The following is a 13,593-nucleotide window of genomic DNA, read 5'->3' as shown; positions in this document are numbered from 1 at the left end:
GGTCTCTAGGTCTGCAAGCTGCCTTGTTGGTGTACAGTGATTTGATCATACAGTAGATGCTAAGGTGTCAACTTTTGCCATCAGGCAGATGTTCAACATTACATAAATTAATAAATAAAACAATGATATTGTGTTATGTAAAAATTAACTGTAAAGTTATAAACATTAAAGTTAAAGCCCAGCATTCTTACTTTAAAACTGGTAAAACTGACTTGCTGGATGTTTAAGGCCCAATTTAAATATTAAGTTTAAAATAAAGGGGCCAAAAAAACCAACAACAACAATATTTGGTTCTAGCCCTCTGAGTCAGCCTGAACCCAGGACAAGGGGAAAAGCTTTGCAACTCTGGGCCACATAACCTCCCGATAAGGGAGAATAATGAGACACCTGGAGAACAGAAAGACAAAGTGTGTACATGCTGCAAAAGAGGAGGGTCATTTAAAAAGGAGACATGCCTGATGCTTCCAAGGGAAGCCATATGGTCAGCAAGACCTTGACTCATCCTAATGCAGATGACACTAACAGAGCTAAAATTCTGCTCACAAGTTCCTCAAGAATGTCCTCCAAGGAAACTCAGCTGACTCTTACCAATAGATAAAAACAAGGTCAATTTGACCTGCTTGGTCTGAAACACCTAGCAAAAACAGCTAAAACCAAAGCACAGCCATTTCTGGACATTTAAAAAGAAACAACAGTTATTTTAATGTAACTTAAAATGTACACTAGTGTTAGCACCCCTCAAAATAAGTAAGACTGAAGGCAACGATAGAGAAATCCTTAGGCAAAAATGCCTGATAACTATCAATAAAAAAAACTACCAGAAGTTTTTAGTCAGTTTAAGTCCTACAGATCTTCCTAACTTCCAACACAGGTAGATTTAATCAATGTTTATTAATATATTTATCTAGCCCTAAGTAACAAAAGGATCTTTACTGAACACAGAGGTCATGCCAAAAAGGTATTTTTACAAAAACCAGATTACATTAACTAATTTAACTAAATTTTGTGTCTACATTCTTGATAATTCTGACAATGTTCCCTAGAAAAGTGCCATATTAGGCTTTGTTAGGCCTTGATATGGGGACATTTTCTCAGGTCTTCTGCCTCCTGGTAAACAATTATTAATTTCTGTCATTTTCATGATATTCATGGACAGGTTCCAGATGCTAAAACTGCTATTTGTATTAATCTTATTTCAGCACTCATGTCTTTTTGTTTCTCTCATAGAAGTGCCCACCCCAGGTGAATTTACATCCTGTTCTTCCTGAGCCAGATTTTTACCATGGACTCCTTGACCCACTCAGTTTCTAAAAAGGGACTCCAAACTGCTTGCCCACTGCACATCGCCCTCCTTTCAGCTGGAAGTAGCAATAACGGTCATCACACTTTTCCCTTATGGCAGTTGGAGGTCCCTAATATTAGAGGAAAAATTACAGTCAACATAGATGTTCGTCAATATGTCTAGCTCAGGAAGATGTACCTGGGAAACTGCTCCCAAGAACACCCTGGGTGATCACCCATAAAGAGACATTTGCTTCCACAACCCAACTTATAAGTGGGACAACTCCCTGTTCACCAAAAATTGTGCTTCCTGGGTCCCACTTTGAACTCCTTGAATAAATCTCCAAACTGTTAATAACTCTGAACTATGTAACCTACTATTTTGATGGAGTAAAAGGAAAAGAACACCTGGACTTATTAAAAGGCCAGGCCCCACTGATTTATCAAGATAGAGTGGCTGCCCCCATTTTAGTTCCCCTCCTGGCTGGTTTGGGAATAGCTGGATCTACTGCTATAGAAACTGCAGTTCTTATCACAGGATATATATAAAATAGATATAAAGTTAAACTTCAGACAATTTGTTCCAAAAACCTATTCTCATTGTCCCATTGGTTGACTAACATCATTTCAGCCGTAGTTGGGCAGCTAGTCCTTTTCCTGATTGGTATTACTGTAGGACCTTGCCTCTTAAAAACCCTCCTAAACCATATACACAAGAATGTAGATGAGGTCAGACTTATGCTCTTTCGAGCCCAGTATAGTCCCTTAGACACAGAAGGAGGGAACAAAAACTGAGGCCTAATGATGTGCAAGATTGACATCAAACCTACTAAAACCAGTGGGGAATGTGATAATAGGAGCAAATGTGACTCCATTTTGTTTTATGACTTCATCCTGTAAAACAACCATGCCAAGTAGAAGAGTCATGACTGGGGCAAGATGTTCTTTTCCTTTTGCTAAAGAAACCTTTAAGAACACAGAACTACCCAATGGGGCATTGTTTCTGTAACTAGGGTAACAGGGCTCTGTTTCTGTAACTGGGGTGACTGGGCTAACTGTGATTGTTTAGGCTTCCCTCCGCTTGACTGCACTGTCCTACTTCTGTAACCTGGCTTGCTTGCATTGGCTAGACCCCCTGAACATCCCTTTTGCGGTTTTCAGGCGTATAAGGAGTGCCCTTGCAATTGTTCAGGGCTGATCAGGGGAACAGCTTTATGTTCTGGTCAGCCGCCACCAGTGTGCTTCAATAAAGGCTTGATTTGATTATACATGAGTGGTCTGGAAGTCAGTTTATGAAACCCTGGGACAAAGCTTTAAATATAACAGTTCAAGTTAGATACAAAGAAAAAAAAATTTCTATGAATTTGATTAAGTAAACCCCATATATCATCTCCAATTAAGCATGATTGAGTTCCTCTACAAATATACCCTAAGCATCTATTTTTGAAAACTGATGCAAAGAAAAGACCACCAACTCCAATTTTAAATTAAATGAAAGCAAGTTTGTGTTTATGTACATGATGAGACTGATCAGTGGCTGTCCCTCCAAACACAGGCTAATGACCAGCCCCTCAGCACTACAGGAACAAGGTTTTATATCACAAAAAGTTGCAAAGGGGATGTCTTGAGAACTTATAGCTAAAAGTATTTTGACAAGTATAATACAAAGGCAGATATTAGGTTAATGATATACATGGCATGATATTTCAAAGAAGGGAGTAAATTTAAATCCCAATATTAGAATTTATGAGGCACCACTGAGGTTTCAGAGAAGGTTGTTATCTGGTCATGGAAAGCCAGGCATGGGTGAGTTCAAGGCACAGGCAGGAATTGCAAACAAGTTTAGAAATTACAGTAATTTATAGTAAAACAGAAATGAACTTTTCATGGCTTTGTGACGAGATGGTTCTCAATCTTAAGGTGGAATCAGGCTAGGTTCATCACTATCCATCCCATACAGAAAACTATAATTTATCTTATAAAGAGAAATTCTATTTGCCTCTAGAATTTCCTTTGAACCAATGTCTAGTTGTTAGTTTTCTTATTTGTGGTTGACAACATCATGGTTCTGTTTTGATTTTATTTGTATTGTTAAATATGAGGGAGAAATGCTAATTATCAGAATAGACTTGGAAAATACTTGAGTGTGCTTGGAAAATGACTAATTAATCCATTGGATGGATTAATCCACTGATTAGATTACAACTCTCTTGTTTTGATCATTTCTCCTCTTCCATTAATACAGCAGCTGTTTTTTTAAGTTTCAATTTTTTTTCTTTTTTTTTATTACAGTGTATTTTTACATACTTATATACTGTAATAAATTGTTCTATTTTTGGTTATCGTTGTTTTCTTATGATGACTAATGTATGAATCACACTTCCTCATGGGTAGTATGTGCAGGAAAGAACTCGGGGTTGCTACTATCTGTGGTTTCAAGCATCCACTGGGGTCTTAAAGTGTCCCTTGAGGATACAGGAGAGGGACTGATTTACTGGGATATGCCACCTCAGAAATTGTTAACAACAGGAAACCAAAGAGTTCATCCCTTGAATTCTCAAGTTTCTATCCATTTACTTAAAGAATTCACATGGATGTGCCAATATTGTACCAGGGACATTGTGCAGGAAGACGGTCGAGGAAGGCCAGGTTTGGCTCCATAAAATAAAAAAAAAAAATTAAAAAAATACAGGAAGGAAGAGAATTCCACCGTGGGGGAAAAAAAAAAGCCTAAATTATTTGAATCATTTTCTTTCGGCTGGAGGCTACATAGCAGCGGCATGGTGTGCTGGGGCTACCTTGCGCACATATTCTATCGCTCTATCCGCATGAACAGCCCTGTGCAGTACTGACCCATCAATCATGAAGAAACAGACTCGGAGAAGGCCCCCAGCCTTTCCACCATTTCCTACATGGTTACTCCCAACCTCTTGGAGGCAAGGGAAGGGCTACCAGGACTTCTGACTCCAAAACGTTTGCTTTTTGCTAATGGCCCCTAAAATTGTAAGTAAATCTTATGTAATTTTTTTCTAATAAAGCAAAGTGAGCAAGGACTTGAGGGGAACACCCAAAGCACAGTGGGAACAGATGCGAGTCCTTGCAGGTAGCTTTCCTCCCAGGTGCGCTACCTGTGGTGTGGCCCTTGGGTTCCCCACCAGCTCTCCCTGCAGACCTGGGTGTTCTGAAGTCAAAGGCTGGCTTTCGGGGGCAGCTGAGGAAGTCTGTGCCTCCTGCAAGGACATACAGCTTCCCCATCTGGACAGAAGAGCACTTCCCCACTTTCCACCCAGTTTGCTTCGACCCCTCCCCCAACCCGCCAGCTTCTCCAACTTTTTCCATGCTGCCCAAGTCCAAGGGATCCAGGGCCCTTCTAAGGTCTTGTTCCAGAAATAACGACGGCACAAAAAGAGCTTGTGATGAGGCGGTCCTGCGCTGCCCACCTAGAAGGAAGTGGGGCCTCAAGAGCAGACAGGGCAGTACCATCAGGGGAGCCATCAATGCTGACAGCACCGAGCACCTGGGAGCTGCTGGACACTCGAATTCTCGGTCTCCGACCCTGAGTCTGTGACAGTGGGACCCAGGAATCTTTGATGAACAATTTCCTTGGTGGCTTTTCAGGCATGCTAAAGTTTAGGGGACTGTTGAGGGCCACAGACGAAGGGGCCCCAGCAAACTTCCAGCTGCCAGCAAACTTCCAGCTGCCGGCTGATGATTGGCTCACGGCGGCCCCAGCAACATCTAGCTGATTGGCTCCTCTGCGGTGATCCTCATTGGGCTGTTTCCCTGCCCTTTCAGACCACTGAGCTGCTCATTGGGGGACTTGTTTGGCTCTGCCCACGAGACCCAGCCAATCGGCCTCAAGAGCAGGAGGATTGGGGGAGGTGGAGAGGCTTGAGGTGGAGAGAGAGGCTTGTGGAAAGCCGGTGGTGGCAGTTGGGGCTCTGAGGGTTTTTCCTGAGAGGCTGTTTTGTTTGGCGTGTGTGGTTCTAAAAATGAAGTTAGTTTCTTTTGACAAGTGGCTCCTGATTGTGCCCAGCCAGACTGCGGCATTTGGTGGCTCGCACGGGGAGCGACTGAGGGTAAGTGATAAGGTAAACTGCTCGCCCCTGAGGGCAGGGAGAGAGGATGGGTAGCCATTTTAAGATTTCTCTTTTGTTTTGCTTCACTTTTGTTTTAAGTTGCCTGTCCCTGGAGATGAGTGAGATGGAAGAAAAACCGCTCACATCTGAGGAAAAATTATTTGCATCTGAGGAACAGATAGGGAGAAAGGTTATAATGATTTTTTGTTGTTCCATTTTTATTTCATTCTATCTCGGTTTTGTTTGGTGTTATCTTGTTGGGTTGTATTATAGTAGAAATATGGGATCAGAAATTAGTAAAAAACAAACCGAAAGAGTGTTAAGTAAATTGGTAGAGGAAGGAGGCATCCCAGTAAAATCAAGAGCAGTCAGGGCATACGTTGATACAATACAAAAATGTAGCCCATGGCTTTTTAAGGAGGAGTTGTTAAATATATCACAATGGAACCATCATGGTGAAGATTTAAAAAGAATAGAAAAGAAAAGCCCAGGGACTCTGCCAGTTGGCACATTGCCATTGTGGACATTCGTATCTTGTTTGCTCAGTCCAAAGCCTTCAGTTCAGACAATGGTAGAGGAAGGAGAAGACATATTGAATCAAGTAAAAGAGAAGGTCTCTCAAGTTAGTCAGACAGAGGAAATGATTCAAGTAAAAGAGAAGGTCTCTCAAGTTAGTCAGACAGAGGAAAAGATTCAAGTAAAAGAGAAGGTCTCTCGAGCTAGTCAGACAGAGGAAATTCAAGTAAAAGAGAAGGCCTCTCAAGCTAGTCAGACAGAGAAAGAAAGTGTAAATCAGAAAAAGCCATCAGGGGGAAAGTTACAACAGGAGACTGCTACTAACACCTTTCTATCACCAGAGGATGTAAGTGTCCAACTAACAAGGCCACCTCCATATGCTGGGAGGCCCCCAACCCCCGCAGTTGATAGTTGGAATCCTGAGACAATATCTCAAATATTAACATGCCCTGTATTTGAGGCAGGAGGGCAGCGAGTTTGCCATGTTTTAAATTTCAAAACAGTGAAGCAGCTAAAAGAGGCTGTAACAACCTATGGTCCTCAAGCAACCTTCACTGTAAGCATGGTCGAATCCATTAACAACTTGAACATGACGCCAGCAGATTGGGCTAATATGTGTAAAGCTGTGATAAATGGAGGACAATACCTGTTATGGAAGGTTGCTAATGAGGAATTTTGCAAGGAGACGGCTAGGCGAAATGCAGCAGCTGGTTATCCTCAGAGAAATCTAGATATGTTGTTAGGAAAGGGACCTTATGTGGATCAGCAGCAACAAATTGCATATGATCCTGGTGTATATGCACAAATTGCTGTAGATGCAATTAAGGCATGGAAGACTTTACAAGGACATGGAGGTTTACAAGGTCAATTATCTAAGGTAATACAAGGAGCTAATGAACTCTATGCTGAATTTGTAGATAGGCTTATTCAAACAGCTACCAGAGTTTCTGGGAATACAGAACAAGCAATGCCATTACTAAAACAACTGGCTTATGAGCAAGCAAATCGTTGGTGCAGAGATATCATTAGACCATGGAAACATGAAGATTAAACACATATATTAAATTATGTAGAGACATTAATGAACAAGAGCAAGTCGTGGCAGCTGCAGTAAAACAGGCTTTAGATGCCAGAGACATTAATGAACAAGGGCAAATTGTGGCAGCTGCAGTAAAACAGGCTTTAGATGCCAGGCCAAGAACATGCTACTGTTGTGAACAAACAGGACATTTTAAAAGGAATTGCCCCATTGGAGGAGGGTTTAACAAAACTAGGTATCAAAGGAGTAGAATACCAGGTATTTGCCCACGATGCCATAGAGGGAGACATTGGGCTAATGAATGCTGTTCTCAAACCACCATAGAGGGTACTCCATAATCAAAAAACGAACAAGGACCAGGTGTTTATCCACGATATCATGGAGAAAGGCATCAGGCTCCGTTGCCAAAAAATGGACAGGGGGGCCCAATGATCCGGGGCCCAAAACCACAAATATATGGAGCACTGGAGGAACCCAGCAACCCCATCAGGGTAGTGCCCAGGACACATTGTCCATCAGATCCCTCATCGGAAATACCAGAGGGAGCACAGCGTTGGACATCTGCGCCTCCGCCAGAGCAGTACTAACTCCAGAGATGGGAGTTCAAATCATTCCCACAGGGGTGAAAGGACCTCTTCCCAAAGGAACAGTAGGCTTATTATTGGGACGCAGCTCTTCTACTCTAAAAGGACTCATGATAAGTCCTGGGGTAATTGATCCTGATTATGAAGGTGAAATAAAAATTATAGCCAGTTCTCCAAAGGGTATATCAGTAATTTCACCAGGAGATAGAATAGCACAGTTACTAATACCCAGCCTACATGATACATTTTCTAGTCGTACTGTAGAAAGAGGTTCCAAGGGATTAGGCTCCACAGGTATAGTTGGGCTATGCTTTCTTTAAATTTACATTCTCGCCCCATGCTAAAACTAAATATTCAAGGACATGAATTTAATGGGCTACTGGATACAGGTGCAGACCTTAGCATCATCTCTCGTCAAGAATGGCCAAAACATTGGCCATTACAACAAGCCACTCAAACGCTTCAAGGCCTAGGAGTGGCGACTAATCCCCATAGAAGTACAATGGTATTAGATTGGAAGGATCCTGAAGGATGTGAAGGAACTATACAGCCATATGTATTGGATCATCTTCCCGTAAATTTATGGGGACGAGATGTCCTAGATCAATTAGGTTTGACATTAACAAATAACATCACCCAAAATTCACCCACTATTATGACTAGACAAGGTTTTAGGAAAGGAAAAAGATTAGAAAAACAAGAACAAGGTATAGCAGCACAAATACAAATAGATCAAGGAACAGACAGACATGGGTTGGATTTTCAGAAAGGGCCACTGAGACAATAAAAATTACTTGGAAATCAGAAAGACCAGTATGGGTTCCTCAGTGGCCCCTGACTAAAGAAAAGATACAAGCAGCCCATGACCTGGTCAAACAACAATTAGCGGAGGGACATATACAACCTTCTGTATCTCCCCATAATACTCCCATTTTTGTCATCAAAAAGAAATCTGGTAAATGGAGATTATTGCAAGATTTAAGAGCCATTAATAATGAGATGGTTATTATGGGACCTGCTCAATCAGGGATTCCTCAGTTGTCTGCTTTGCCAAAAACCTGGTATGTTTTAGTTATAGATATTAAAGATTGTTTTTTTTTTTTTTTTCAATTCCAATTCATCCTGAGGATAGTCCACATTTTGCATTTACTATCCCTGCACTGAATCATGAGGGTCCTGATCAGAGATATGAATGGAAAATACTCCCTCAAGGGATGGCTAACAGCCTAACTATGTGTCAAATTTATGTTAACAAAGTAATCCAGCCACTTAGAAATCAAAATCCTGAACTACAAATATTTCACTATATGGATGATGTATTATTAGCACACAAAGCTAAAAACACATTGCTAGAATATTATGCAACACTTACAAACTTTTTGTACTACCAACAAAAAATATTCCTACAGGAGTATTTTGGCAAGAAGGTCCATTATTTTGGATACATTTATCTTATTCTCCTAACACTATTCTTACTAGGTATCCTGAGGCTGTAGGACAATTAATACTCAAAGGAATAAAAGCAGCAAAGGGAGTGTTTGGAATTTCTCCCAATAAAATTATTACTCCATATACTATGAATAAAATTGATGAGTTAGCTAATGAGTTAAATACTTGGGCAATAATCATGTGCAAATCTAATGTTTCATTTGATAACCACTTACCATCTAATCCTTTATTGTCTTTTTGGTCATCGCATCCTGTATTTTTTCCAAAAATGACAAGAAAAACACCTATCATGAATGCTCCAAATACATTCACTGATGGATCAAATAATGGTACAGCATCAATAGTTACACCTGATCAAACTTTTACATTTTTAGTACCCAAACAATCAGCTCAAAAGGTAGAGCTTAATGCAGTATTACAAGCTTTTGTGATGTTTAAAGATTCTGTATTTAATTTATTTTCCGAGAGTCAGTATATAGTTAATGCTATAGTATCCCTTGAAGATGCTGGTAGGATTTCCCCTTCCTCTACTGTTTTCTCTTTGCTTTCCACTATACAAAGTCTAATCTGGGACAGAAAAGATCCATTCTTTATAGGACATATCAGGGCACATACAGGATTGCCTGGAGCCCTTAGTTTGGGCAATGATTTAGCAGATAAAACTACACATGACATACATATTTTCTCTACACTAGAAGAAGCTATAAATTTTCATAAAAGATTCCATGTCAATGCTAATACTTTACAAAAGCATTTTAAAATAACTAAGGAACAAGCTAGACAAATAATAAAACAATGTCAAAATTGTGTGACCTTTTTACCACAAGTTAATCTTGGAGTCAATCCTAGAGGATTGATACCTAACCATATTTGGCAGATGGACGTCACACACTTGCCAGAATTTGGAAAATTAAAATATTTGCATGTTACAGTTGATACTTCTTCTGGATTTTTGATGGGCTCCCTTCATGCCGGAGAAAAAACTAAAGATGTTATAGCTCATTGCTTACAAAATTTTGCCACTGTGGGCATTCCAAAACAGTTAAAAACAGATAATGGCCCTGGCTATACTTCTACATTTAAAAAAAAATTTGCTCATCATTTGTCATTACTCATATAACAGGAATCCCATACAATCCACAGGGACAAGGCATAGTTGAAAGAGCTCATCAAACTATTAAAATATACTTATTAAAGCAAAAAGAGGGAATTGGGAAGGGGTATGTATCCCCCAAAGATAAACTTTAAATAACCCTTTTTACTCCAAACTTTTAAAATTTGGATTCATCAGGGCTTAGTGCTATGGAAAGGCACACGTGTCCAAAAAATGTACATAAGCCCAAGGTACTTTGGAAGGATATTCTAACAGGACAATGGAAAGGTCCTGACCCAGTGATTGTCTGGAGTCGGGGGTCTGTTTGTGTGTTTCCACAGGGAGAACAGCAGCCGATTTGGATTCCAGAGAGATTAACCAAGGTCCTGACCCAGTGATTGTCTGGAGTCGGGGGCCTGTTTGTGTGTTTCCACAGGGAGAACAGCAGCCAATTTGGATTCCAGAAAGATTAACTAAAGTGATTTCTACAGACCAAAAAGAAGATGATTTGACTCAAGTCCATAACAGCTGATATCCAAAACTCCAGTTTGGCTATCCTTACATCTGTGATAGAACCAGGATGCTTTTTTTTCAATATCAATTTTATTATTGCCCTTTCCCACATTCTATTTTGTTTGAGCTCATACAGACCTAGGTTAATGTTTTGCTGATCAGTTCTATTTTTTGACTATAGAGTTTTTAAACATTGCAATGGAGATTTCACCTGTAAAAAGTTATAAGGCCTTTACTATTAGGTTATGTGTTGTATGTATTATATTATGTGTGCACACTTGTGTTTTGTGTTATATGTTTGAATGTACGTATGTCCATATATCATATATGATGAGCGCTCATGAAAAAAATGGATCCAGTTTTTTTTATATATTCACGTGATTTAAATGGTTTAATTTAAGTTGGGTAAACAACTGTTGAGGATTGTTTTAATATGTGAACAAACAAGGAGGTTAACAGATCTGTTTGTTTACTTTCACCTTTCCTTTTCATTATATTTAATAATTCTCTTAAGATAATGTAAATTGTTCAGAAAATTGTTTTCTTTTAGTGCCTTCTGGAATGTTACATAATTTTTTCTTTAGCCATTATTGCCAGAATTCCTATCTTCATCCCAGTGCCGGTGAAGAATGATCATCCAGCTAAAATTTGGGGGCCAAGAGAGGTGAGGCAAAGAACCTCACCCCCCCGCTGGTACAAAGACCTCTCCACAGGTGTGGCTGTATACTGGACCGGTAGTCAGTGACAGGTAAGATCCAATTGCAATGGTACCAACCTAACGGGTAAGGACCATATGTACTATTGGACAACCTAAGGCAGGCACGGTCCCTAAGCCACATGCTTGTTGTTTAAACAGAGAGGGGGAAATGTTGAGAGCCACAGCCGAAGGGGCCCCAGCAAACTTCCAGCTGCCAGCAAACTTCCAGCTGCCAGCTGAGGATTGGCTCACAGCGGCCCCAGCAACATCTAGCTGATTGGCTCCTCTTCGGTGATGCTCATTGGGCTGTTTCCCCGCCCTTTCAGACCACTGAGCTGCTCATTGGGGGACTTGTTTGGCTCCGCCCATACAACCCAGCCAATCGGCCTCAAGAGCAGGAGGATTGGGGGAGGTGGAGAGGCTTGAGGTGGAGAGAGAGGCTTGTGGAAAGCCGGTGGTGGCAGTTGGGGCTCTGAGGGTTTTTCCTGAGAGGCTGTTTTGTTTGGCGTGTGTGGTTCTAAAAATAAAGTTAGTTTCTTTTGACAAGTGGCTCCTGATTGTGCCCATCCAGACTGTGGCAGGGGACAAAGGCATCTCGCTGAGGGGTGGGCCATAGAAAGCACCTAGAAACTCCTAAATCCTCCGCCCAGGATTGGAGAGGCTGCAAATCCTCTGCTACTAAACACTGAAGTTGCCACTGGGGGTTGGTGACTTAAAGGGGCCTCTGGGCTTTCTCAGTGACATTGGCTTTCTCAGTGAAACTGTCTTTCCCACATAAAGGGTGAGTAACCCTTCTTAATACAGCAGCTTTTAGAGGACAACTCATACCCAAACCATGACTGGGACACATGCCTTTGACCCATGTACACTTCTCCCCAACTTCTCAAAGAGCTTATAGAGACTGGACTCTGCCTGCTAAGGTCCTCTGACTAGACTGGTTTTAGCTGGGGTAATGGCAACTCATCACCTTGAACTAGGGAGAGCAGGGAGGTGGGGCTGGAGAGGTGCCCCCAGGGCAAAGCTTGCCAATAGGCAGTTGGCAGGCTTGCATAATGTTTCAACATGGCCTGAGGTCGTTTTCATTTCCAGAAGGCTGTTGAGAGGACCAAGTTCCCCAGAGTGAATTAACAAGAAATAGGGACACTATCAGAGGACTCAGTGGCACCAGGTGGGAAAGACTGGCTTGTACTTGAGTGACTTGGCACCCTGGGCAACTTGACTGGAGGCTGATGATTTGCACTACATAGAGGAGTAAAGCTTCTCTTAGGTCAGGGATATTTCTGTAGTGACAAGGGTAGCAAGACTGGCCATTAAGGCAGATGAGGAGTTGAGGCCCTGGGTTCCCAGAGATGACATGAGGCCAGGCTCTGCCTGCAGCAGGAGTCACAGGATCTCTAATCCAGGAAAAGCAAAACCCAGCAGGAAAGCTAGAGTCACCAGCAACTAGGATCCAGTTTTCCAGTTTCATCTACCCAGCGACCTCCAAGATGCCCCTATCTCAGTCCTTGGGGCCAAGTCCTTGGGGCCAGCACCTTCACATCTAGCTGACAGAGACCTCAAGGTGAGCCCTAAAAGACTCGAAGGCCAACATCGGTTTGCATTCAAGTTCAAGCTCTCCAAGCATCAGGACACTACCCAGGGGCACCAAGAGTGCTTCTTCCCCCACACACTGTGTCCAATAACAAAAAGAAACAAACAGAAAATCACTTTCTGGGAGGGGGGAGATCTAGTTTTGAATTAATTTTCAAGTCTACTCTCCAGAGTCAGCACCAAACACAGAAAAATGAAATCTGAAGCCAGAGCCACCTGTAAATCAGCCACTAGGTGGCAGGCTTGTCCCAGTGCATCCCCTCTCCCCGAAGCAATTTTCTACTGCTGGGTTCTAGAGTCAGATTTCATTGTGCCCAGTAGAGGGAATGGTCAGCTCTTGGGTGGACTCTGCCTCGGGTCTGGGTTGTCCATTTTCCCTTAGCTGCTTTATTTTTCTGTCCCTTCTTCTCTTCCTCCTCCTCCTTATTGTCTTTTTGCCCCTCTTTCTCCTCCCCCTTCTTCATCTCCTTCTTTCTTCATACTGGGCATTGAACTCAGGGGTGCTTAAGCACTGAGCCACATTCCCAGCTCTTTTTATTTTTTCTTGAGGCAGGTTCTCACTAAGCTACTTAGGGCCATGGTAAGTTGCTGAGCCTGGCTTTGAACTCATTATCCTTCTGCCACAGGCTCTGAAGCCACTGGGATTACAGACACTTTCCACAACATTTGGCTCCCAGCCATGTTTTCTTTTGAGACAGGATCTCACTAAGTTTTCCAGACTAGCCTCAACCTCATGATCCTCTGGTTTCAGC

At 41.8% G+C, this 13,593-nt stretch overlaps 1 protein-coding gene across 1 annotated transcript in view; it reads right to left on the bottom strand.

The window, feature by feature from the left end:
- The window catches only part of LOC139707394 (PRAME family member 20-like), a 35,828-nt gene that overhangs the window by 11,541 nt on the left and 10,694 nt on the right, over positions 1-13,593 (bottom strand). The window contains exon 4 of the mRNA XM_071618632.1: positions 4,722-4,843. Coding sequence (XP_071474733.1) covers positions 4,722-4,843 — 122 coding nt within the window. The remainder of the gene's footprint in view (positions 1-4,721; positions 4,844-13,593) is intronic.

Source organism: Marmota flaviventris, chromosome 10, assembly GCF_047511675.1.
Source record: "Marmota flaviventris isolate mMarFla1 chromosome 10, mMarFla1.hap1, whole genome shotgun sequence".
Classification (NCBI taxonomy): Eukaryota; Metazoa; Chordata; class Mammalia; order Rodentia; family Sciuridae; genus Marmota; species Marmota flaviventris.
This window is presented reverse-complemented; position numbering and strand designations above follow the sequence as displayed.